We start from the raw sequence: 28,000 nt of genomic DNA, 5'->3' as shown, positions 1-28,000 counted from the left end.
TCCACTAGGACTAGATGCAGGGAAACTGGCTATACTCTGGCACAACAGGGCTTCACCAAATGGAACACTACACGCAATTTAGGTTGAAAGGCAGGGTAGAGACTGTGTGGGAGTGTCAGTTGCACATGGGGTAGGGTATTAGTGGGAGCAGGGCAGGTGTAATATGTACTGTGCTCTAACATTCTTTGGAAGTCTTTCAAGGATTGCTGCATTCCTTTTTAAATCACGTCTCTTATTCCGTCGTTCTTGAAAGACTTCTTCTTATATCATTTCATACTGGTTGGCCGGGATGAACCAGGACAGACAGCAGGCCAGCAGCATGCCAATGAGCTGGGAGAATGCAATTCCAAAAGCCACTCCAGCGATGATTCCCATGTTAGTCTCCATGAAACTGGTCACCAGATCATAACAACCCTTCTGGCTAAGTTTTGTGGCAGCCACGGTCAGATTGTGCAGATCCTGGGGATTGCAATTGGTGTCATTCATGCAGCAACTTGGGGGGATGCCATGCTCTGGGAAGTAGGAGCTGGTGCTCCAGTTGGTGTAGTTCTGCACACCACAGCAGCTCAGGCTGCGCTGCACATGGTCCACTGCCCGGCTCCTCTCATCATTGCCATTGTAATTCTGCATGGCATCCGTGTAAGTCCTCAGGAAGGTGTCCTTAATCTCATGGTGAAACACAGACCCTGAAATGCCAGCAATAAGCTCAGCCAGGAACACCAGGGACAGAAACATGGCATACAGTTTCAACATCCATGGGCTACCACATCATGTAACAAAGCATCCAAACAGGCCAAAAACTGTTTGTTTTGTACAATAGTGGTGCCAGTTCCAATGAGGACATAGGGAGCATTTGTGGAGTTCTTGGCAATGAGGGAGATATAGGTGCCCACAGTGAGTTTGCCCCAGACTCCAATGGCTAGCAGGATCACCCCAGTGATCCCGAAGATGAAGGAATAGATGACGAGGGTTTTGAGACAGGTTATCACAGATTTGGTCTCCATTCTCTTCGATGCCATACTACCCGCTTATACACAATTTGATAAGGACTCAATTGAATCCCATTTCAAGGAACCACCCTTTTCCTGAGCAGGGCAATAAGTAAAGCTTGATCTCAATGGGGATGTTTTTTGACATAGCTTGGCTATATTTTTCTTCAAGGGTGATTCATTTTCTCTACCTCTCCAGACATCTGAGGTCTCCATGCCATGTGGAATCTCCACTTGATTCCTAAAAATTTACTATCTTCCTGTGTAGTTTCTGACACAAAAACAGGTCCATTATCGTTCTTGATGCTGCTGGATAGGCCAAAGTGAGGAATTATTTCCCTGCCTTGAGAATTCCTCCCTTCTAGTAGGATAGGTTTCTACCCATCCTGAAAAGTTGTCAACAAAGACTAGCAAATATTTTCACCCTTGGACCCTTGGCATCTAGGTAAAGTCTATTTGCCTGTCCTCGAACAGCCTCTGTCCTTGGTATTGTTTCCCTTCTTTTTTTTGATGGGAATCTGTCTTGGGATTGTTCTTCTGGCACACAACACATCTAAGAATTATTTTTCGTATGGCTTTAGAAATTCCAGCACCTGTGAGCCACAGTTTACTATACGCGGTTAATGAGTCCCTTACATAGTGAGTGGTCCCATGCAAATGCTTCATGACTGGCCCTACTAAATAATCAGGAAGCAGTATAACTCCTTTCTTACTCTGTCTCCATCCACTACTAGCTCCTTCTTCATCAAAACCCCAGCTCTCAGCTTCTCTAAGTCTGCAGTCAAATTGTGGCAAGTCTAGAACAGGTACCAAAGGCATTATAAATGTCTCTTTAGCAGCCTCTTTCACTGGTCGATCAGCCAAATTGTTTCCTCCAGCCACTTAAGTGTCTTTTCTGATGCCCTGAGAAGTGCACAACTGCCACCTGTAAAGGTACCTGGACAGCTTCTAATAATCTTAAAATTTCTGCTGCATGCTTAGTCTCCTTTTTATTGGAGGTCATTTTCCTTCCAGATGGAACCATGTGATTGCAAAATTAGGAAAGCTTACCTTGAGTCCATATACACATTCAGTCTCTTTTCGTGTGACAATTCCAGGGCCCTTGTCTATGCAATCAGTTCAGCTTTCTGAGCAGCGGTTCCCAGTGGCAAGGCCTTGACTTCTACTATTCCTTCAAGAATCACAACTGCATACCCAGCCTTTTTGTTTCCTTTGTCCATATAACGGCTTCCATCTGCATAGAGAGTCCAGTCGGCCTCTTCTGGAGGAAGGCCCTGTAAATCAATTCTGCTGGAATAAACTTCATCAGTTATCTCAGCGCAGTCATGTATTAGTGCAGCTGAGTCAGACTCTGGGAAAAGAGAGGCAGGATTTAACTTAAAGTTTTGAGGGAGCCATTAGGATTGTCAAGAAGAATGGCTTGGTACCTGACCATTCTTCCAGCAGTGAGTCATAAATTTCTCTTTTGCTCCAGCAGACTCAACAAGGAGTCCCCACCTTTTTAAGAAACACTCTGAAATATTTACAAACTGAAATATCTGGTTTTGGCTTCAAAATAACCTATATAGGGTGGCAGTAGGCATAGAGAAAGGAAGACTGGCCATGGGCCAATAATTGGTAAAGCAGGGCGATGGAACTGGAAATACTAAGATGAATAGTATGGCCCTAGCTGGCGTGGCTCAGTGGATTGAATGCTGGCCTGCAAACCAAAGGGTTGCCAGTTCAATTCCCAGTCAGGGCACATGCCTGGGTTGCAGGCCAGGTCCTTAGTAGGGGGGTGTGTGAGAGGCAACCACACACTGATGTGTCTTTCCCTCTCTTTCTGCCTCCATTCCCCTCTGTCTAAAAATAAATAAATAAAATCTTTAAAAAGATGAATAGTAGGGGTCCCCGTCCTTTAGTGGCTCTTCACCATATAGTAGAAGAGACATTCAGACATGTGAACCAATAAATAAAACACAAAGTGATAGAGAGAACAGTAGTATGTATGGAGTACAGAAATAATGATTAAGAAGTAACTATTCAGGCTTAAGAGTGTGGAGGTCAGACATTCTAGGCACAGAGTTATGAAACTATATGGTATATAAAAGAACTGCAAATAATTAAGTATACTTTATAGATTAGGTAATAAATAACCTACTTAAGAACTTATGTTGACATGTAAGATGTGAAGTGGTAGTTGTGGATGAGGTTTCAGGAGGGGCCAGATCATTAAGGGAACTACGGGTCACCCCCAAGAGTCTGAATCTTGGGTGATGGACAGACACAAAAGGGTTTTGAAAATGCAGTTTCACATTCAGATTTGGAATTAAAATAGATTGTTGTGTTGCTCAGAGAGAATAGTGTCTCTCCCTCTCTATTTTGACCAAAAAAAGAACCCTAAAAATGCTTCCTTCTCAAAAGCAACTGGAGGACTGTTAATAAGATAATAAGATGTCAGAGGTATCCATTCTGAATGAGAAAGCCAGAGCAGCCCACCAAGTCAGGAGTTAAGTTGTAGGTTGCACAGTTCGTTATCAGAACAATATTACCTCTTATACTGGCTTAAGGTTCCTCAATCTCCTGCTCAGTGGTGATAAAGAACTCAACTACACTGTTTCAGAAGTCCTAAGTACTGACAGATTAGCTTTTCTTTTTGAGGTAAAATAATCTTAAACTAAATAAAACCTTTCTTCAAAAGCACCATTGATCATCTCAGGTTTTCAATTTTTTAATTAAAGTGAGGGATGAAGAATTGGTTGTGTCTGTTGATGACATCAGGCCTTGACCTGATTTTATTCAAGTGGTATGTATGACAGTTACTTATGTATATGTTAGCAAAACATATGACTTTAAAGTCAGCAAACTACTGACCATGGCTATCTGCCTGTTTTTGTAAATAAAGTTTTAATGAAACACAGCCATACCCATTTGTTTACATTACTGTTCATAGATACTGCCATGCTACAACAGCACAGTTGTGTAGCTGCAATAGACACTGCACAGCCTACAAGCCTAAAATATTTACTGGCCCTTTTTTTATTTGTATTTTTAAAGATTTTATTTATTTATTTTTAGAGAAAGGAGAAGGAAGGGAGAAAGAGAGGGAGAGAAACATCAATGTGAGAGAGAAACATCGATCGGTAATTGAACCAGTGATCTTTTGCTTTGTGGGACCATGCCCAACCAACTGAGCCACACTGGTGAGGGCTTTACTGCCCCTTTTAGAAAAAGTTTGTCAATCTGAACACTGAACTTACTAAAGTCTCTAAATATCCATGTGTGTCTTTTTATCTGAATTTGTTTTTGTGAATCTATACCTTTTTGTCTTTTTTATCTTAATCTCTCCTCTCTATTTCCTACTCTATTTGATGTCCTATTTGTCTATTCTTCCTAGGTATACTCATTTGATAGAAAGTGATGTTATTTGTTCTTAATTTTAGAGCGGATGGGCCCAGAAGAATGGGAGAAAATGTTTGCAAACAATATATCTGGTAAGGGAATTGTACCTAGAATATGTAAAGAAATTTTACAACTAATAATAAAAAGACAATCCAATTTAAAAATAGGCAAAGGATCTGAATAGACATTACTTTAAAGAAGATATATAAATGGCCAATAAGCACATGAAAAGATGCTCAACATCATTAGCCATCAAAGAAATAGAAATCAAAACTGCAATGTGACACCATTTCACATCCACTAGGATGGTTATAATAAAAAAGTTAAAAACAAGTGTTGGCAAATACATGGAGAGATTAAAACCCTCGTACACATAGGTAAGAATGTAAAATGGTGCGGGCACTTAGGAAAACAGTCTGGCAGTTCTTCAAAGTGTTAAACAGTTACCATTTGACCCAGTAAGTCAACTCCTATGTATATATCCAAGAGAAATGAAAATATATTGTCCACACAAAATCTTGTACACAAATGTTCTTAGCAGCATTATTCATAATATCGAAAAAGTAGAAACAACCCTAATGTAATCCCTCAACTGATGAATGGATACATAAAACATATCATCTATATAATGGAATATTATTTGTTCATAAAAAGGGACAAAGTACTAATGAAGTCCTCATAGGTGCTACAACATAGGTGAACCTCAAAAACATTACACTTAGTGAAAGAAGTCAGTCACAAAAGACTATACTTTGTAGGATTCCTTATTTATGAAATGTCTACAATAGGCAAACCTATAGGGACAGAAAGTAAATTAGTGATTGCCTGGGCTAATTAATGGGGAAGTTAATTAGTATTTGGGAACGGCCTGCCAACAGGTATTATTTCTTATGGGGTGATAAAAATCTAAAATTAGGTGGTAATGATTGCACAATTATGTGAATATACTAAAAACCACTGAACTGCAGTTTAAAGAGGTGAATTTGGTATGTAAACATAAAGCTGTTATTAAAAAACCTGGACAGGATATTTTATACTTCCCTTTGAAAACAATTAAACAACACAAACTTCTTTTTACTTATGTGGCCTTTCATTATTTTCCTGTATGTTTGTAACCTTTCATAATCTACTATGTGTTTCCCACATTATTCTTTAAATTAATATGGTACTTTACAGCTATCAGAATGCTTTCATAAACATTATTTCATTGGCTCTTTGAAGAACTAAGATGAGTATAACTATTCCACATTATATGTGAGGGAGTATGAATGGTCAAAGAAAGTTACAAGCTAATAAGCAGTTTACAAGCTAGCAGGCAGATTTAGTTTTAATATTTTCTCTCCAGTAGTTTTCCCAGTACTACCACTTTCCCACATTTCATATACATTAAGGGAAAACCTCTATAGAAAGATCATTCTATTAATTCTTTCAAAAAGTATTTATTGACTACTCATACTATCAGGAACATTTATTTGTATGTTCCTGATAGTATGTCCGGAGCTGATATATAAGATGAATAAGGTTGATACTCTCCCTGTCCTCAAGGCGAGATGCACACAAGCAAACTACAATACAGCAATACAGTGTTATACTATGTGTACTTATCCATGTATATGTTTGGAGACAAAAATGTTCCAGGCAGACAGAACAGCACGTACAAAGGCCCAGAAGCAACAGGGGGAAATATTTATATAAATAATTAAAATAGATTCAGTCTCTATAGTATAGATGAGGTGAGGAGGGGAGAAAAAGAGATAAGACTAAAGAGGTAAGCAGCGACCAAATCATGTCTTGCTGTAGGTGCCATAATAAGGGGTTGGATTTATCCTAAGAGCAATGGTTGTATTAAATAACTTTAAATGGAAAAATAACATAATAACACTTTTATTTAGAATAATTTTCTGGCTTCAGTATGGAAAACTGATACAGAAAGGAAAGACTGGAAGTCAAAAGTTCTGTTAGGAAACCACTGCAGTAATCCATATGGGAAACTATGATGGACTAGACTCAGAGACTGGAGATGAAGTAGAGATTTGAGTATTGATATTTCAGAGAGACAGAATTAACATGATTTAATTATGGACCACATATACAAAAAGAAGAAGAAATTAAGAATGACTACAGCTCTGGCCAGGTACCTCAACTGTTTGGAGCATCATCCCATACACCAAAATGTTGTGGTTTAGATCCCACCTCAGGGCACATAGCTAGGTTATGAGTTCTCTCTCACATCAGTGATTCATATTCTCTCTCTCTCTCTCTCTCTCTCTCTCTCTCTCTCTCTCTCTCGCCTTTGTCTTTCTCTCTCTTCCTCTCCATTTAAAAATCAATAGATATATCCTCAGGTAAGGATAAATAAATAAACAAATAAGAATGACTCTACATTTGGTTTGGCCATTATGTGGACGGTGGTTATCATTCACAATGATAAAAACAAAGTGTAGCCTGTTTTCCTGTGCATATGTAGGGGTGGGCACGGTGGAGGCTGTTAAGAAGAGTGAGATCAGTTTGGGACATGCTGAATTAGTGACTGTATCAATCAGCAAATGAATACAGGTCTCTGGAGAGACAGAGAGAAAGAGAGCACTTTCATTCATTTAGCAAAGTTCTATCAAGTGTCTTCTATGCAGCAAAACAAAGTATTGCAGAGGATGCAACAATGAACAAAACAAAGTTAGTCCCTGCCTCTATGGAGCTTACAATCTATGGAGGATATAATAAATAATACTAAAAAATGCATATTACCCAAGTGTTATTAAGGAAACAAAAAGGTTTCTATGACAGAGAGCAAAGGGGGAGAACTAATTTAGATATAGTGATCAGTGAAGATTCCTTGGAGGTGACATTTGAGATCTTTACTGGAGATAATAGATTTGGAAGCCATCCATATGTTGATGATAACTGAAGCATGGGAGTGGATGAGATTATCCATGTAGAGTATAAAAAATAAGGAAAGTATCTAATATAGAACTCTGAGAAATATAACTATTTAAGAGATAGAGGAAAAGGAACACAGAAAGAAATCAGAAGTTGGTGATGGTAGTCAAAGAAAGAATATTTTAAGGAATAGAGAGAGGGCCTCAAATACTGCTGAAAAAGCAAAAGCAGTAAGAAAAACAACAAAAAGTTTCCACTGGAATTGATAACATAGAGGCTGTTAATGTTCTTGCAAGAAGAGTTTCAGTGAGATAACCTGAAGCCAGACTGCTGAGGGTTGAGGAAAAGTTTGGGAGGTGAAGCAGACTGAGTATAGACACACGCATCACTGTACTCCAATGCAGTCCTTTCTTAAGACTCTATTCAACGTGCTCTTGTGAGGGTCACCACCAATCCTCATGTTGCCAAATCCAGTCAACCTTCCTTTGCTCTCACCTTCATTCTCAGTAGTATTTGACCTAGCTGGTTATTTCTTCCTTCTTGAAACATTTTCCTTCCTTAGTTTCTGTCATACAGCCCTCCCCTGTTTTCCCCTATCTATTTGCTGCTCTTTGCTAACTTCTCTTCTACCTAATCACTAGACATTCAAGGGACTCCTTCCCTGTGTAATCTCTAGTCCCAAGACTTTAAAAACTATATCCTGATGAGATCCATACCTATATCTCTATTCTTAATTTATATCCTGAGCTCCAAAATGGTAAATTTATCTGCCTTTGTGAATTCTCCTTTCGGATTTCTAACAAGCACTATAACCTAATAATGTCCAAAATGGTATTTTCCTTCAAAATGGTCTCTTTAGTCTTGGGAAAGGGTAAAATCATCCCACTTAACTGTTCAAGACAAAAACCCAGACATCTTGCTTGATACTTCTCTTTTTTCACTTTCCACACCCAAATCAACAGCTGTTCTACTAGTTCTTTCTAGAAAACATATCTCATACTAACAACCCCTCTCCATTTATAGTGCCACCACTTTGGCCCAAGCAGTCTTGCTTAGATTTCTCCCATAGCCTCATAACTGGTCTTCCTACTTCTACTCTTAACTTCTCTCTGGTCCATTCTCCATTCAGCAGCCAGATTCTCTTTGAAAACTATATATAAGATAATGCCATTTCCTTGCTTAAAACCCACTTCACTTAGAGGAAAATCTAAAGTCCTTACCATAGCCTCCAAGTCCCTATACTATCAAGCCTCTCTCTCTGACCTTAACTTAAACTATTCCTCTCTCCCACCCTTACAGCATTATATGTGTATTCATTCATTTAACAAACTTTTCTTAGGCACCTAATTTGTTCCAGGTACCTAGTTAGGCATTGAACAACAGAAATACGTTACCTGCCTTTCAAAGCTTCAGTCTAGTGAGAGAAACAGACACATGAACAAATAAATCAAAACACCTTCGCAGAGTTAAGAGTAAGGTGGGATAGAGGACAAAGGAAAGAGTAAAAATCTGCTTACAGGAATTAAACAAGGCTCTAACAAAGAACAATTGGCATGCATTTGAAAGATGGCTAGTTGTGGATAAGACTATCTGCGTGCAGTCTACGATCTTGGAATAGAATAAAGCTAACAGGTCCATATGGGGCTCTCCAATCCCTAAATACAAATAGATAGTTTTTGTTTGTTTTTTTGTTTTAGAGAGAGGGGAAGGGAGGGAGAAAGAGAGGGAGAGAAACATCATGTGTGAGAGAAACATAGATCAGTTGCCTCTCACATGCCCCTAACCAGGGACCTGGCCCACAGCCCAGGCATGTGCCCTGACTGGGAATCAAACCAGTGACCTTTTGGTTCGCCGGCCAGCACTCAACCCACTGAGCCACACCAGCCAGGGCTAGTTAGATATTTTTATCTAGAGGTGAATAAAGAATTCAAAATGAGCAGCTTAATCAACTATTGTCCACAGAGTAGTACAGAAGAAAAATGCCCTTGTCAAGTCATTACAGAGATTGGAGATGATTAAAACATAAATGGATATTTAGATCAATATTCATTCATTCATTCATTCATTCATTCATTCAATAATTTTTTGAGTGTCTATGACATATTAAGAACTATCTGAAGAGCTATGTATATAACAATAAACAAAACCAACCAAATCTCTGCTTTCATGGAATTTACTACATTTCAGTGCCAGATTCAGATAAAAAACAAATATATAATGTTAGAGATAAGAGCTATGATGAAAAATAAAGCAAGATAAGTAGGGAGTGCTGGGGCTATTATGTGAGATAGGAGAGTCAGAGAAGGTTTGACTGAGAAAGGAAAATTTGAGCGGAAGCCTGAATGAGGCAATCTAAGTATTACTTGGATCAGTTATTCAGCTTCACAGATTAGGAAAACATTTTCAGACATTGCTGACTTCACCAAGCTGGCCCTTTACTAAAGTGATGATTAACTGACCCTTTCCATTTATTTTATCTTATTATTTGACCATGTGTAATTAGTCCCATGATTAGGTAGGTTGATTCAGACTACACACAATTTCTCTACTAATAATTAACTAATCCTAGGTTTAGTTATTAACTAAAGGTCTGCTCTTTCTCTTGTTCATGTGACCTTGTTTACATTTTTCCTTCAGCCTCAGCTGGATTTTATCTCCCCATACTGTTAAATAGTATCTAAAATATGATGTTTCACCCAAGCAGCTAAAAGCAGGATGCAGCCAAAGTCTCAATTCCCCTTCCTCTATCACCAGAGTTAGAATTGAGGAGTGAAACCAAATAAAAATTAAATCTACCATATTCAGCCAGAAAATAACTAAAGCTCCTCTTCACATTTAGAAAAGGAATACTTTCCTGAGAATAAGAAGTAAGAGTAGAAGAAGAACAGTGATTAAAAAAAAAATCAAAAAACATGCCAAGATAGGAATCCAATGAGACTATGAAATAATTCTCAGTGGAGAACTGGAGAGTGGAGTGGAAAAACCAAAGCTTTTGCAATTTGGTAAATCTCTCAAACAGTTGTCCTGCCTTCTCCCATGTATATTTTCCCACATTCTTGTTGTTCCTGATCAAGTCAATGGTATGCCAACATATGATGTTGCATCAGGAAAAGAAAAATATTTGCCTAAAAATCAGGTAACCAGTTATGAACACTAAATGAAGATCAAATCTATATGCGTTACTAAGAAATATTATTGAAAAGTGAGATTAGAAAACAAGAAATCCTTTCTTGAACTTTAAGTAAAAGGTTGAGAGACCACAAACTCCATTGTTTGTGTGGTCAGGCCTATTTACAGGGTCTGGCACAAATAATGCCCCTTTTCCATTACAAAATCATAAGCAGGTAATTCCGTAATATAACAATATCACACTCAAGTACACCATATGACATCTCAGGTGAAATATTCAAATTATTGTTATTTTTAAAAGATATTTTATTGATTATGCTATTACAGTTGTTTCATTTTTTCCCTCCCCTTTATTCCCCTCTGCCTTGCACCTCCTCCCCACAAGCATTCCCCCTTCTTAGTTCATGTCCATGGGTCGTACATGTAAGTTCTTTGGCTTCTCCATTTCCTATACTATTATTAACCTCCCCCTGTCTATTTTGTCCCTACCATTTATGCTTCTTATTCCCTATACTTTTCCCACCTTCTCCCACCTCCCCCTCCCCACTGGTAACCCTCAATATGGTCTCCATTTCTGAGATTCTGTTCCTGTTCTAGTTGTTTGCTTAGCTTGTTTTTGTTTTTAGGTTCAGTTGTTGATAGTTGTGAATGTGTTGTCATTTTATTGTTCCTACTTTTGATCTTCTTTTTCTTAGATAAGTTTGGGTAATGTAATTGTGATGTGCCTTGCTGTGTGCTTCCTTGGGTCCAACTTCTTTGGGACTTTCTGAGCCACTTGGACTTCCTGGAAGTCTATTTCCTTTGCCAGATTGGTGAAATTTCCTTCATTATTTTTTCAAATAAGTTTTCAATTTCTTGCTCTTCCTCTTCTCCTTCTGGCACCCTTATGATTTGGATGTTGGAACGTTCAAAGTTGTCCCAGAGGTTCCTAAGTCTCCCTTCATTTTTTTGAATTCTTGTTTCTTCATTCTGTTCCAATTGAATGCTTATTTCTTCCTTCTGCTCCAAATTGTTGATTTGAGTCCCTGTTTTCTTCCCTTCACTATTGGTTCCCTGTATATTTTTCTTTATTCCACTTTGCATAGCCCTCACTTTTTCCTCTATTTCGCAACCATACTCAACCATTTCTGTGAGCATCTTGATTACCAGTGTTTTGAACTGTGCATCTGATAGGTTGGCTATCTCTTCATCACTTCGTTGTATTTTTTATGGAGTTTTGATCTGTTCTTTCATTTGGGCCATATTTCTTTGTCTTGGTGCTCCTAGTATGTTGTAAGGGGTGAAGCCTTAGGTAATTCACCGGGGGGGGGGGCAATCCATGTGGCTGGGTTGTGGCACTGTATGCAGGGGAGGGGTCAGAGAGGGAACCATGCCACTTGCTCAGCTCTTGCCCCACTGTCAGTCACTTCCCCCACTACCCACAAGTAAATTGGGCCCTTCTGGTGCTGATTCCAGGGTGGGTGGGTTTGTGTATATTCTGGGACCCTGTGGGTCTCTCCAACAAACTCTCCTGTGAGGCTGTGAGTTTCTCCTGCTGCCACAACCCTCACAGGTTTTTACAGCCAGAGGTTTTCTTTTCCTGCGCTGGGTTGTGAGGTGTCTCATTCCCCAGTTGTTCCTCCTGGTTTATCCACACTCAAATGTGGGGCCACCCAGTCCACCCACTGCCGCCTCGCCCTCCTGGTCCTCTAGCCACTGCCTTACCACATGTCCTCTCCACTCTGGCTTCCTGACTCTGCCCCTCCTACCAGTCTGGATGAATGTTTCTTCTTTAACCCCTTGGTTGTCGGACTTCCATACAGTTCAATTTTATGGAAGTTCTTATTGTTTTTTGTTTTTAAATTTGTTGCGGTCCTTCTTTTGATTGTGCAAGGAGGCAAAGTGTATCTACTTATGCCTCCATCTTGGCCAGAAGTTCCAAAATGTTCAAATTAAAGATATAAATTATTACACCCATATTATTACCCTAACAACCACACTCAAGCAGGTGTTACTTCTGTCAGACCCTAATTCAAATCAATTTTTAAAAGATGCATTAATCTGCACAGAAAAATAATAAAGTTCCCCAGAACTTTCTTTATTCTTAAAAACCACTTAACAGACTAGGAAGTGCAATGCAAGATATCAGCTGCATAGTGGTTTTCACAGCCTCTCATAAATTCTGGGTCAGTAAAAAGTTAACTGTTGAGATATCACTGCTAAGCTGGGAAATGAGGAGATGGCCGAGACTGACCCCAAGACCATGCAGGATCTCACCTCAGTGGTACAGACACTCCTGCAACAGATGCAAGATAAATTTCAACCATGTCCAACCAGACATATCATTGGGAGAATTGATGATAAGAGTAGTTGCATTGATGCACCTGGAGAAAAACATTGCAGACCTCATGACACAGGCCGGGGTGGAAGAACTGGAAGGTGAAAACAAGATACCTGCTACACAAAAGGTTGAAGTTTGTTAATTTACACTGAAATCTGGAACAATGTTTCTCCAAGCCAAGAGAAGACTGAATGGCTTTTTGCCACTGATTACTATGCATAGACAGGTTTTACATTGTAAAGTGTGCATTCTTCTTATCACATACTACATAGTTAGATGATAGAGTGATTTCCCCCCAACTCCAGTTTCTTGAACATGGTAACTTTCCATCTTGGATCTTGATTAGTTGTGCTATTAAATATTAAACCCTAAAGCTAAATTTTATGTGGTTCCTCCATAAAATTGTCAAATTTTTTAGTGTAAAAAAAAAAGGTAACTGCTGAGATTTATATCATCAGTGAAGAAAGCAAACTGAGCAGCCACTTTCTGTCCATTGTGTACATGCAGTCTAAAGAGAACCTTTAATAAAGAAATAAGATGCAATTTGAACTTGCCTGGAGAATCAGTTTTTTTCACTTTTGTTTCTCATACCTGAGAGATGTGGCTAAAATGCTGCAAAGCTGTCTCCACAGGGCTTTTGAAATACATTTTTTCCTGAGGTTTCAGCTGTGAAGAGAGTAACAAAAACATTGAGCATATCCAAAATGGAATGAAATAAAATACTAGCCAACATGGCAAAGGATTACCACCCCTTCTAAAGCACCTGGTATTATTTCATTGTGCTGAGCGAGCAGAGCAATCACCACTGCTCTAGGAGATGTAGACTATATTATCCTTGTTATCCTTACACATTGCTTCTGTAACAGCAGCCACAAGTAATTCTCCTGTGTTGTTTACCCCTTTTTTTTTCACAATTGCTATCAGCAAGTCCTTTCTTTTTTTCTCTTTTAAATTTCAGTGCTTAGTCACTCATCAGTCATACTGTTTGTATACTTCTTACAGGCCAGGAATGGGATAAAATGGTTGCGGGGGTGGGAGGGGGAAAGAAAAACTTACATTATCAGAAAGAGCCAGATGCTTGCAGGCAGCTCCACAAACAGAACATTTTTCTAGGGTGGAAAGGGGAAAATGTTTGGTTTTCATGGATACAAGGTAAGATTTTCCTAAAGTACATGGTAGCAGTCAAGTAAGCTAGCAAGAGAAAAAAGAATTTAGAATACAATTGGCTATAAAAAGACATCAACTTGAGCTCTGTTCTCTAAATCGGCATTTCCAAACTTGATGACAAGTAAGACTTTAATGCTGTACCTCTACCCACCTCCCTGTTTATAAATTCCCAATTTTCTTCTGTGGGTGAGGGATAGTTCTAATGACCCAGTAGGAGTGCTGGAGTACATTTACAAGAGTACTAGGAAGAATACAAGAGTACTGATAATCTCAACTTTAAGTAACTCTTTGTTACCCCACCTACCTGGCAGTAGGCACATATTAGATACTACAAGAATCTCCCCACTTATTCCTGGTCTATTTTCACTTTGCTAATATTCCTGGATCTTGTTTTGAAGCTCTCCTACTCTCTCATTTTCTAATGAATCCTTTCTGAAAGATGAGAAAATTAAAATTTCCAATTATTCCTTGTAAATTGAAATTTTAGCAGAGGTGCCAGTTATTGATTAAGATAAATGCTGTCAGGCCCTGGCTGGTATGGCTCACGGGGTTGAGTGTCATCCCACAAACTGAGGTTTTGCCAGCTCGATTCCTGGTCAGGGTACATGCGTAGGTTGCAGGCCAGGTCCCTGTTTGGGGGCTTGCAAGAGGCGGCTGACTGATGTTTCTCTCGTGCACATTGATATTTCTCTGCCTCTCTTTCTCCCTCCCTTCCCCTCTTTCTAAAAATAAATAAATAGAATCTTAAAAAAAAGATAAATGCCATGTCAGGAGAAAATATCACATGGCATATGCTTCACTGAGACAGAAAAACTACTCCAAAGTGAGCTGTTGTTACTATAGTCAACAGCTTTGTTACATTAGCAGATAATTTTAAATGGTCATGAGATTCATATAGAGCAGCGATTTTCAACCTTTTTCATCTCATGGCACATATAAAGTAATTACTAAAATCCTGCAGCACAGCAAAAAACATATATATCTTGCCGATCTGATGAAAAGATAACTATAATTTTGATTCAGGTATAAAGAACCTGAATAAGTTCAGGTTCTTTAACCTGGAATATAGAGTCTTTCATCATCTGGCCACTGCCTATCTAGACTCATCAATCACCAATCTTACCTTTTTTCTTTCTAAAGATTTTATTTATTTATTTATTTATTTGAGAGAGGGGAAGGGTGGGAGAGAGGGAAAAAAACATTGAAGTACAAGAGATACATCAATCCGTTGCCTCTCACAAGCCCCCACCTGGGCCCCTGGCCCACAGCCCAGGCATGTGCCCTGACTGGGAATCAAACCTGCAGTCTTTCAGTTTGCAGGCCTGCACTCAATCCACTGAACCACATCAGTTAGTGCATAAAGACTTTGTTTATTTATCTTTTTTAAGGGGCGGGGGAATCTTACCTTATTTTTTATGCTCTACAAATCTCAACCACATGTAGTCCACTGCACTATGGTTTTATGATGTGTTATGCCTTTATACATGTTGTTCTCTTGACCTAGAATGATCTTCCCTGCCTATCCACTTGGCAAACTCCAGTTTATTATTCAAAACTCAATTGAAGCAACACCTCTCCTATAAAATCTTACCTGATCAAAGTACCCGATCCTAAGTCCCTCTTCTGGGTTATTTCCACACCTTGTCACTATTTTAGCATTTAAAAAAAAAAACAATTTAAATTCAAATCTTATTTCTAGACTTAATAGCTGTAAGAACTTGGGCAAAATACCCTGGCTGGTGTGGTTCAGTGGATTGAGTGCCAGCTTGCAAACCAAAGGGTAACCGGTTCGATTCCCGGTCAGGGCACATGCCTGGGTTGCAGGCCAGGTCCCCAGTGAGGGGTGTTCAAGAGGCAACCACACACTGATGTTTCTCTCCCTCTCTTTCTCCCACCCTTCCCCTCTCTAAAAATAAATAATTTTTTTTTTTTTTAAAAAAAGAAAAAAGAACTACCAGCTCCTCATTTGTAAAGTGCATTTATTGATAATTAGCTCCTGGGATTGTGGTGTGAATACATTAAATTGGTACATGTGGAAATACTTTTTAAACTGCAAAGATACCACCACCACCACCACCACCATCACCGTCATCATCATTTCTAATCAAATTGATTTTACAGGCTAGACCACTTCCCATTAGATATGGCTCTTGTTATCAACCAAACTTTCCCCCATTCCTACTCATTATTTTTTCTCTTTTCCCTAAACAGACTGATAATCTTGTGGTTTTCTCACTGCCACAGGCTTCAAAACACTGATAAGTATCTTTTGGTGCTCAAATAATTGGTATTCTATTTGCTAAATCATTCTTTATTAATAGATTTCTCCAATTTCCATAATCAACTACTGTATCCATATGACCTTTGGCCTACTAAGTGATTTTTATCCCAAGTCACATAGAAAAATAGCTAATCGTTATTTCCAGGTTTAAAACATTTTTTCCTCATTCTGAAAATAGGTAAGTCACTCACCCAGAGTCACACACTTCTTACAGAAAATATGGCCGCAGCTGGTGACAAAGAAATGGGCCCCATCTTTTTGGAAACACCGGTTGCAGTGAAACCAATCCATTCTGAAGCAAATAAAGAGAAAGAGTAAGAATAGCCTGGGACATAGTAGAATTATACCTATTCCAAACTCTATATAACAATGTTTGCTTATGTCCTATCTTATTGGTGTGTAGGCATATTATTGTGGGTATTCCAACTAGTCGTACGGAAATTACATACTGCTCTGAAGTAAAACAAACAAACAAAAAACAACAACAAAAAATCAGCCTGCAGACTGCTTTGTTGTTGTTTTTAATTGATTTCAGAGAGAGAGGGGAAAGGAGAGACAGAGAGAGAAAGACATCCATTTGTTGTCTCACTTATTTATGCATTCATTGGTTGATTTTTCTATGTGCCCTAGCCAGGGATGGAACCAACAACATGGTGTATCAGGGGGACGCTCTAACCAACTAATCTGGCCACAGCAGACTGCAGACTATATGGAGACTTTAAATATATATATATATACACACACACATACATATTTAGAAAAGTAATAGGACAATGATGAGATTCTTTTTGAATAGTGTGATTATGGGTGTGTGTGTTACCTTTACATTTTTCCCAAGTTTGCTGGATTAATTAATAATTAATCCTTTAAATTAAAAAAAAAAAGAACCATCCATTTCTTTCCTAATAGTTTCCTATGATATGGGAGATGGAACCAGGAGTGGACCAAATACAGAAGATCACATATTGGCCACCTGGTACACATTTTAACTGAGGGAAACATGATTTGTGAATGATAGTGTTTTCTCAGCTTGTACTCTTTCCCTTCTACTCTACAGAAACTCAAGAATCATAGATCTGGAAGGGGCCTTGAAAATGATTTAACATTTTATCCTATCCTATCATTTTTCAAAAGATGTACCTGATGTTCACTGAAATTCAACGACTTGTGCTAAGTTCCATCTTTATTTAGGGGCTGCTCTGGGATTAGAGCCCGCCTTCTTACTCCCTGCGTCAAGTTCTTGCTTTCACATTAAGTAAGCCTTTGTATTCAACACAGCAACCATACGTCCATATTTTATGCCAATACTAATTCCATATAATTTGTTAAATACATAACTACGTGAACTTGTAAGATATAAAATGAAGATATTGACATGTAAAAAATACAGAACTGAGCTGATGTATACTGAGCTGTAATTACTTTACATACTTAATGAATTCATATGCTTAATTTCATGAATATGTTATTTAAGAATGTAATATCGGTCCACATGGCAGGTGGGGACCAGCCAGCTCTGCCTCTGCCCCACCCTGGGGTGCCACCTCAATAGCCACTGCCACGGGCACTGCTGCAGGGGTGTGCTCTCCAACCCTGGAGGACCGAGCCTACCCAAGCTCAGAGAAAGACAACCTAGGCCTGCCACACTGTGTCGGTGGACAACTGCACAAAAATGAATCAATGTGTCTTCAGAGGAATGGCGGAAACAAGGAAAGGCCTAAATAGCAGCAACATGTTTTCCTCTCCTAAAGCCTAGAATTTCAGCAGGCGAACATGGGAGCAAAGTGCGCAAGATGGGGATGCTGTTAGTTGACTTCCGGTCAAGAGGAAAATGTAGGCAGACATGGCTCACCTCTGTGCACAGCCCGATCAAAATTACAACTAAAATAGAGAACAACCATCACTCAGAACTGTCAGAAATCAAGTTGAATGGAAGTCTGACAACTATGGGATTAAAGAAACCACATCCATCCAGGCTGGTAGGAGGGGTGCAGATGTGGAATGGGCTTGTCCCTCACCCATGTGTAGTGGATAAAAATTCAGGAGGGATACCTTTGGAGCAAGGAGTCCCAGCCCCACACCGGGCCCTCCAGCCCAGGGTTCCAGTGCCAGGAAGATAAGTCTCCACAACTTCTGGATGCAAAACCCAGTGGGGATTGAGTCAGTGGAAGAAACTTCTAGAGTCCCAAGCAGTTCCTCTTAAAGAACCCATACACAGTCTCACCTACTTATACTCACTTCTTCTGAACTCTAGTGCTGGGGTAGCAGCTTGAATGGCACCAGTGGCATACAGGGAGGAACTAAAGTGTCTGGCATCAAGACAAGCAGAGGCCATTGCCCCTTTTCTGAACCCTCCCCCTACAGATCTGGCAAGCTGGTGCCATATCTGAGACTCCATCAACTTGGCTAACACTGTTTGACCCCCCCTTGAAGGTTCCCAGAGACTCCATCCCACCCAACTTACGGGCCCATGCAAGCTGCTTTTCCATAGTCTTAGCTCATACTGCACCACCTCTAAATCCACTCAAACAAGCAACAGCTGGCCTCAGTGAACCTCAGGCCTGGCACTAGCAGCAGTCAGCCTAGATTCATAGCTTGGCTTTGCCTGGGAATCTCTAAGCTCAGCACAAGTAGCAGCCATCTCAGATTGCTTTATAATTCAGGCAGGGTGGCCTTGGGAAAAAACACAGGTAGGGGCTGACCTTGGCCAGCATCACCCAGGAAATACCAGCGCCAGAGAAACCAGTGGACAGGTACAGACCACGTCGGAGCACCACCACCCTGCCCCTGCACAGCTGATCTTTCATGGAGGGTGGAGGTTTATGGTAAGTGGTCACAGCCAATCGTTGTAGTTGACTGGCCTGGGTAACTCCCTCCATTGATCCGCCAACAGCAATCAAGGCTCAACTACAAGAGGTGGGTGTACTCAGCCCATATGAAGGGCGCACCTCAAGTGCCCAGCTTGGGCCATGAGGGAGGCTGTGCCACTGGACCGTACAGGTCACCTACTACATTAGGCCACACTACCATGACAAGGAGTCAAAGCAGCTCTATCTAATACATAGAAACAAATACATGGAGGCTGCCAAAATAAGGAGACAAAGAAACATGGCCCAAATGAAAAAACAAATCAAAATTCCAGAAAAAGAGCTAAATCAGGGGTGTACAAAATTTTGCCATCTCTGTGCCACACTGGAAGAAGAAGAGTTGTCTTGGGCCACATATTAAATACATTGTGACATGTAATCACAAAAAATATCTCATTATGTTTTAAGTAAATTTATTATTTTGTTTTGGGCCTCATTCACAGCCATTCTGGACTGCTTGCAGGCCATGGGCTGCAAGTTGGCACCCGTGAGCTAAATGAAATGGAGATAAACAATCTGTTAGATGCAGAGTTCAAAACACTGGTTATAACGATGCTCAAGAAACTTAGTGAGGACCTCAGCAGCATAAAAAATATCCAGTCAGAAAAGAAGGATACACCAATTGAAATAAAGAACCATTTACAGGGAAACAACAATAGAGTGGAGGCAGCTGAGAATCAAATCAATGATTTGGAACATAAAGAAGCAAAAAACAACCAATCAGAACAACAAGAAGAAAAAAGAATCCAAAAAAACAAGGATAGTAAAAGCAGCCTCTGGGACAACTTCAAGGGGTCCAATATTTGCATCATACAGGTGCCAGAAAGAGAAGAGAAAGAGCAAGAAATTGGAAATCTATCTGAAAAAATAATGAAAGAAAACTTCCCTAAATTTGGTCAAGAACATAGACATGCAAGTCCAGGAAGCACAGAGAGCCCCAATCAAGATGGATGAAAACAGGCCCACTCCAAGACACATCATAATTAAAATGCTAAAGTTTAAAGATAAAGAGAGAATCTTAAAAGCAGCAAGAAAATAGGAGTTAGTTACCTAAAGGAAAATTCCCATAAGACTATCAGCTGACTTCTCAAAAGAAACTTTTCAGGCTAGAGGGGATTGGTATGAAATATTCAAAGTCATGAAAAGCAGGGACCTATAGCCAAGATTGCTCTACCCAGCAAAGCTATCATTTAGAATCAAAGGGCAGATAAAGAGCTTCCCACACAAGAAAAAACTAAAGGAGATCACCAAGCCATTATTAAATGAAACGTTAAAGGGACTTTTTAAGAAAAAGAAGATCAAAACTGTGAAAAATAAAATGGCAAGAATACATATCTATCAACAATTGAATCTAAAAAATGAACTGAGCAAAGAAGAAGAACAGAGACAGATCACAGATACAGAGGGCATTCTGATGGTTGCCAGATGGGAGGGGGTGTGGGAGAATGGGTAAGGAGGTGAGGGGATAAGAAGTACACATAGGTAGTTACAGAATAGCCATGCGGATGTAAATTACAGTATAGGAAATGGAGTAGCCAAAGAATATACACATGACCCATGGGCATGAACAATGGTGGGCGTATTGCCTGAGGGCGGGAGGGGTCCTGCATGGAGGGGGGCAAAGGAGGGTAAACCAATACAATTGTAATAGCATAGTCAATAAAGTGTAATTTTAAGAAAAGATGCTGTTAGCCTTTGCAGTCTCCACACAAGTTAAGGAAGGTAAGCAGCCAGGTTGCTAACCAACTTGGCCATCAGCCTTGAATTTTATATTTATCAATAATCTCCAAAAATAGTATGATCTATAAGATCTGATAATTATATATCTGTAGTAAATTGTTCAAAGGCTGATTTTTAAAGCAAATCTGGGTTAGAATCATAGGTCCTGCCATTGTGAACTCAAAGAAGTTGTGGAACCTGACTGAGCCTCAGGTTCCTCATCTATAAAGGGGGTCCATTAAGAGGTCTGAGCTCACAGGGCTCTCATGAGGATTAAAGGAGATGATGCTTTGAAAAAAGTTTTTTTAAAAAAGATTTTCTTTATTTACTTTTAATAAATAAAGTAAAGTAGAGGGGAAGGGAGGGAAAAAGAGAGGGAGAGAAACACCAATGTGCAAGAGAAACATGGAGTGGTTGCGTTTTGCACACCCCCAACCAGGGTCCTGGCCTGCAACCCAGGCATGTGCCCTGACTGGGAACTGAACCAACGATGTCTCAGTTGGCAGACAGGTGCTCAATACACTGAGCGACACCAGCCAGGGTAAAACACCTTTTTAAAGAATATAATATCTACTAGTTTGGGTATCCTTTGAGATTAAATTGGTAAAATAATTTTTTTTAAAAAAAAGAGGTACTTTTCCCTCCACTTAAGTCTTTTTACAAAATGTTTTAAAATGGTTTATGGAGAGGTTTGCTGAAAGAATGATAGCTAGTTTGCTCCAAACTTTGTTGTCACAAAACGAAGACTCACAATAAAATAACTTATCAAATCAATGCAAAGGTATTATTCAATCAAAGCCATGAGCTTCAGATTTCAAGTTATTGCTCATTATACACTAACTTCTACCTGGAGGTGAGTCTACAGAACTAATGTGAAGGCCCCACTATATACGCCCTGGTTTGTTTAGAGGCAACAACAATCTTAGTTTAATGAGTTGGCCAGATGAAACTCTGTAAGAAGGGTTTGTGAGGGCAAGACTTGCCTGGTTTCTAGGGGTGATAGGGATTTGGCAGAGTCTTAAATGTTCCAGAAGTTATTTTACAGCTATCTTCCCTGCCCAATTGGCCGCCGTGATCCCAAAAGACTGCGGATCTCACCGAAATCATCCAGTTCTCCTCAAAGAGCAGCAAATGGCGGGAAAATTTACAGCGAGCCTCGTAAGAGAGAGAGGCGAGAGGCTGGGCGTGGCCTGTGACTGCGTGCGCGAGGCATGGGCGGGGCTGGGCACTGTGTTAAGTGGATGGGCGGGGCCGACGGCACGTAGAGAGCGCGGGGCGGGGTTCCCTCTGCTCGTTCGGGGTAGGTTCTGTTTGCTTCGTTGTCTGTGGAAATCTACCTCTTTTAAGATTGGGAATAAATAAGCAATATGACCTAATTCCGTACATGTTACTGTGGAAATGACAAGGTGAAAGTACAGTAAACCTCATAATGTTCCAGTGGACAACAGGCTAGAAAATTGTGGTCGCAAAGCAGACACAAACTTCAACCTAATATTTTTAAATGAAATAAAGAAAATAATAGATGCTTTGAAATAACAGCTCAAATCAGAATTAGAAAGGCTAAAAAGTATGGATAGAGAATAGTCAGATAATACGAGAACTAATAAATCTCAGGGAGAAATTTTAAAACTTTTTCGGAACAAAATTGAGGAAAGCACGATTGCGGCTTGAAAAGTCGAGAAAGAAAGATAAAAGGTTTTAAGAAAAAGTGATGTATATAGAAAGCAACCAAGAGATTTTACAGACACACATACAGACATATTTATTAACCTGCGGAAAACCAGAGTGATGGATCAGCACAAATATTTAAAACGAAATTTTAAGAAAATTTTCTTGAAATAAAATAAGACATAGTCTATAAATTGAAAAGGCATATTGTCTGTTGGAGAAAACTGACCCAGGATAGTCAAAACCAAAAAACCTCTTCGAGTGTCTAGGCAAAAGGTACTAGTTACTTACAAGTAAAAGAAAATTAGACTGGCATCAAGCTTCTCTACAGCAGCATTTTGTGCTAGAAACAATGAAATGGTATTTTTAAGATTTTAAAAAAGAAAATATGATCCAAGAATTTTAGTTTCCCTTATACTGTATACTTTATATCTTGCAGGTATAAAGGCCACTTGCAAAATAAGAACATGAGCTTTTTCCTGAGGAAAACAGTAAGTAGTGGTTCTCAAACTTTTTAGTCTCAGAACTCTTTTACATTTTAAAAATTACTGAAGACCCCCTCCTCAAAGAGATTTTGTTTATATGGATTGTATCTATCAATATTTGCCATATTAACAATTAAAACTGAGAAATTTAAAAATACTTATTAATTCATTTGAAAATAATAATAAACTCATTAAATGGTAACAACCTATGAAAAAAACTGTATTTTAGAAAATAAGATAAATTTAGTGAGAAGAGTGGCATCGTTTTACAATTTTATAATCTCTTACTATTTGATTTACTAGAAATCACCTGGATTCACATATCTGCTTCTGGCATTGACCCTGTTGCACTATGCTGTTTTGGTTGAAGTGTATGAAGAAGATCTGGACTCACCGAAATATGTAGTTAGAAAATGGAGTAGAATTTCAATAGCCAGATCATCATGAACATTTTTCTTTGATACTGTACCAAAATTACAAAATTCAAGAAGTGGAAGTTTGTTAAAAACTAGTTGCAATATGGGATTCTGATCAATAAATATGTAACATCTTAGCTGGTATAAAGTTGGCAAAAATACGTATCTATCAACAATTGAACCTAAAAAATAAACTAAGGAAACTAGAAGAACAGTGACTTAATCACGGATATGGAGAGCGTTTTGATGGTTACCAGATGGGAGCGGGCTGTGCAGGAATGGATGAAGCGGTGAAGGGATTAAGAAGTACAAATAGTAGTTACAGGGTAGCCATGGGGATGTAAAGTATAGTATAGGAAATGGAGCAGCCAAAGTATTTATACGCATGAACAATAATGTGAACAATAATGTGGGGTTGCCTGAGGGAGGGGGGGTGTGCTGGATGGAGGGGAGGGAAAGGGAAAAATCAGGACAACTGTAATAGCATTAATTAAATATAATTTAAAAAATAAGAAAAAATTCAGTTGTCCATAAGAAAACAATTCCATTTATAATAGTATCAAAAAGAATAAAATACTTAGGAATAAATTTTAAAAAGGAGGTTCAACACATGTACATAGAAAACCACTTAATATTGCTCACAATATTACCCAAAATGACTTACAGATTCAGTGCCATCTCTGTCAAAATCCCAATGGTGCCCTGATCAGTGTGGCTCAGTTGGTTGGGCATTTCTGTAAAGCAAAGGGCTACCTGTTCCATTCCAGGTCAGGACACATGCCTGGGTTGTGGGTTCGGTCCCCAGTTGGGGTGAGAAGCCACTGATAGATGTTTCTTTCTCACATTAAGATTTTTCTCCCTCCCTTTCTCTCTCTCTCCCTTTTTCTCTAAAGATAAATAAAATCCCTTTTTAAAAATCCCAACAGTGTTTTTGCAGAAATTGAAGAACCCATTCTAAAAATTCGTATGGAATTTCAAAGGACCCAGAATAGCCTCAATAATCTTGAAAAAGAAGGCTAAAGTTAAAGAACTCACATTTCCCATTTTCAAAACTTACCACAAAGCTACCATAGTAAAAAAAGAAAAAAGGGGGGGAGCTGACATAAGGATAGACAAATAGACCAATGGAATAGTATTGATAATCCAGAAATAAACCCTCATATCTATGGTTAATTGATTTTCAAAAATCATGCCAAGACCATTTAATGAATGAAAAAATAGTCTCTTAATAAACAGTGCTAGGAAAACTGGATAGCCACGTGAAAAAAATGAAGTTGGACCCTTACCTTACTCTATATTCAAAAATTAACTAAAAATGTCACAAAGACTTATAGGTAAGAGCAAAAACTATGAAACTCTTCTAAAAAAATATAGGGGCCAATCTTTATAACTTCAAATTTGTCAATAATTTCTAAATATGACAAAGCACAGGCAAAAAAAGAATATATGATAAATAGAACTTTATGAAAATTAAAAACTTTGTGCACCAAAAGGACACTACCAAAAAAGCAAAAAGTCAGCCCACAAAATTGGAGAAAATATTTGCAAATAATATGTGCAATATGGGGTTAATTTCCAGAATATATAGAGAACTCCTACAACTCAACAATAAAGAGACAAAAATCTCAGTTCAGAAAATGGGCAAAGGACTTGAACAGACATTTCTACAGAGAAGATATACAGATGGCCATGAAAAACACAAATCAAAACCACAATGAGATACCATTTCACATCTATTAGTATGGCTATAATTTTTTAAAAGGAAAACTACAAGTGTTGTGAGAAAATTGAAACCCTCATATATTGCTGGTGAGAATGTGGGAATGTACAGTGGTGCCTTTGTTGGATAGCCATTTGGTGGTTCCTCAGAAAGTTAAACATAGAACTACCCTACAATAGGACCCAGCAATTCCACTGGTAGGTGTATACCCAAAAGTATTTAAAACAGAGACTCAAGCAGATACTTTTACACTAATGTTCACAATATTGATGCATCCCTACTCATAATGGCCAAAAGTCATCAACAAACCAAGTGTCCTTCAACAGATGGATGGATAAACAATGTGAAATATACACACAATGGAATATTATTCAACCATAAAAAGAATAAAGTTCTGATACAAGCCACAGCAGGAATGAATCTTAGAAACATGCTAAGTGAAATAAGCCAGACACAAAACAACAAATATTATATGATTCCACTTACATAAAGTATCTAGACTAGTCAATTCATAGAGACAAAAAGTAGATTAGAAGTCAGCAAGAACTGGGAAAAGGAGAGAGTGAGGAGTTCTTACTTAATGGGTGCAGAGTTTCTGTTTGAGGTGATAAAGAAATATTGGAACTAGAGGCAATGATTGCAGAACATCGTAATGTCACAATTTTAAAAAGAAACCCGTGGAAGTAAAGTGCCCTTCTCATCACGTCATATCAGGAAGTTCATGATATCCACATGAGAACCTAGTGATGTTAATCTTTATCACTTGGTGAAGGTAGTGTTTGCCAGATTTCTCCACTTTAAAGTTAATATTTTTCCCTTTCTATATTCTTTGCAAGCCAAACTACAAATCCAGCTCACTCTCAAAAAAGGGAGTAATGTTTAACCACCACCTCCTGTAAGTAAGATTACATGCATATGTTATTTGGAATTCTTCTGTTAAGAAGATTTGTTTCTACTCCACCATTCAGTTTATTTATTCAATCATTTATTTATATTAGTATAGATGCATGTATATTTATTTTACACTTCAAATTATAATCTAATACCACACGTTATTTTGTTGCTCAAATTATTCCTTTTGGCTATTGGGAAGTTCTTTCAGGTTAACACCCCCATCCCTTTGAAATTTTAAACATTTTCTATGTTATTTCAAGATATCCCAGACTTATTTTGCATTTTCTTTGCCCCAGCTCTGCAATAAGACATTTCTCCAAGGATCCTTGGTTGCTTTTTTTTCTGGAAAATGGTATTTTAAAACTAAAATCTGCGCACAAAGTGTGCTCAATGCTACTGGGATGTCATTGTTTCTAGGCCCTCTCAGCAGACAGCACTACGTAATATATGTATGTGTACTAACTCATGTATACACACATATCTATCGTTGTTTCTGTCTCTATATATTAAGCTAAATATGAGTTCATACTGATGTCTCTAGCTCTATCCCTTTATCATAGGGTGCAGTCTAGATTTCCCTTCTTGCTTCCTTCCTTTGTTGCTTCTCTTTCTGATAGTGAGAATCTTGACTCCCAATATCTATAATACACTTCCTTATTTGATCAACCTCAGTATACATGTAAAGCAGTTTCAAAATTGTTAACCATATTCCATGAGAAATACCAGCTGGACTACAGTGCTTATATACAGGATGTGAACCTTTCCTGATGTTTAAAGAAATTTGATTTTGTACTGGTTATTAGCTAATACTAAAGAAATATTGTTAATTTTTTAGGTACGATAATTGCCTTGTGGTTATATAAGAAAATGTCTATATTTTAAAGAGATGCTTACTGAAATATATAGGGATGGAATGATATCTGGAATTTTCTTTAAAATATTTCATCAAAGAAAACAAAAGAAATGGTGGAGTGCAGGGACAGCCCAGGCTGGTGTGGCTCAGTGGATTGAGCGCTGGCCTGCTAACCGAAAAGTCACTGGTTCAGTTTCCAGTTGGGACACATGCCTGAGTGGCAGGCCAGGTCCCCGGTTCGGGGTGTGCGAGAGGCAGCCAATTGGTGTATCTCTCACACATTGATGTTTCTCTCCCTTTCTTTCTCCTTCCCTTCCCCTCTCTCTAAAAAGTAAAATAAGTAAAATCTTTTTAAAAAAATTTTAAAAAGATTAAAAAAAGAAATGCGGGGCAGATAAAGCAATGTGGCAAAATCTTGATAACTGTAGATTCTGGGTCATGATTCTGGGATATGAGTTCCTTGTACATTCTCTCTACTTTTGAGTATGCTTGAAATTCTTTATTATACAAAATGTTTATTACTTTAAAATATATCTATTTTTGATAGGCAAATTACTTAGTAAAAATTAAAAGGACATACAATGAGAAGTTCATATTCCTTTTTCTGCTGTTCCCAGACACCAAATTTTCATTTCCAAAGGTCATTAATAGTGCTAGTTCTTGTGTGTCTTTTCACAGATAATTTGCATAGTTACAAATATATGCACATAGTATATTCCATTTTCCACACACACAAATGGAAGCATACTTTTATTCTGCTCTACACTTTTAAAAAACATTAGTTTTATAAGCTCAGACTTACAGAAAAGTGCAAAATAGAATAATTCTTGTTTTTTTAAACCAGATTCCCCAAATTTTAACATTTTACCATATTTGTTGTGTCATTCTCTGTTACTATTTTCTGTTTCATTTGAGAATGTTTCAGACATAATGCCCCATCCCTCCTAAATATTTCAGTGTGTATTTCCCATAAAAGTACATTCTCTTACCTAAACACAGTCCCATTATCAAAATCAATAAATTAATATTTATATGATACTATTATCTAATCTAGAAACCTTATTCAAATTTCACCAATTGCCCCACAAATGTCCTTTATAGAAAGAGAGAAAACATGTATTTCTATTCAGGATCACATGCTGCACTTCATTCTTATTTTTAAAAAATTAAAACACAAGTTATAAATTGGAAAGTGAAAGCCCATCACCCTTGATCTTATCCCCATTACCACCAC

General features: G+C 38.5%; 1 protein-coding gene and 2 pseudogenes across 1 annotated transcript in view; 1 reads left to right on the top strand and 2 right to left on the bottom strand.

Annotated features, from left to right (window-relative positions):
• Positions 1-16,435, bottom strand: part of RNF212B (ring finger protein 212B) — a 32,356-nt gene extending 15,921 nt beyond the window's left edge. The window contains exons 1-3 of the mRNA XM_054577828.1: positions 16,336-16,435; positions 13,753-13,805; positions 13,288-13,362 (exon numbers count right to left, since the gene is read on the bottom strand). Of these exons, the coding sequence (XP_054433803.1) occupies positions 13,288-13,362; positions 13,753-13,805; positions 16,336-16,435 (228 nt within the window). The remainder of the gene's footprint in view (positions 1-13,287; positions 13,363-13,752; positions 13,806-16,335) is intronic.
• LOC129074138 (tetraspanin-7-like) lies at positions 4-1,019 on the bottom strand (annotated as a pseudogene).
• LOC129074200 (heat shock factor-binding protein 1-like) lies at positions 12,595-12,838 on the top strand (annotated as a pseudogene).
• Positions 16,436-28,000: the final 11,565 nt, after the last annotated feature.

The sequence above is a fragment of the Pteronotus mesoamericanus genome, unplaced genomic scaffold (genome assembly GCF_021234165.1).
Source record: "Pteronotus mesoamericanus isolate MK-2021 breed Mesoamerican mustached bat unplaced genomic scaffold, CSHL_Meso_final contig_46, whole genome shotgun sequence".
Classification (NCBI taxonomy): Eukaryota; Metazoa; Chordata; class Mammalia; order Chiroptera; family Mormoopidae; genus Pteronotus; species Pteronotus mesoamericanus.
This window is presented reverse-complemented; position numbering and strand designations above follow the sequence as displayed.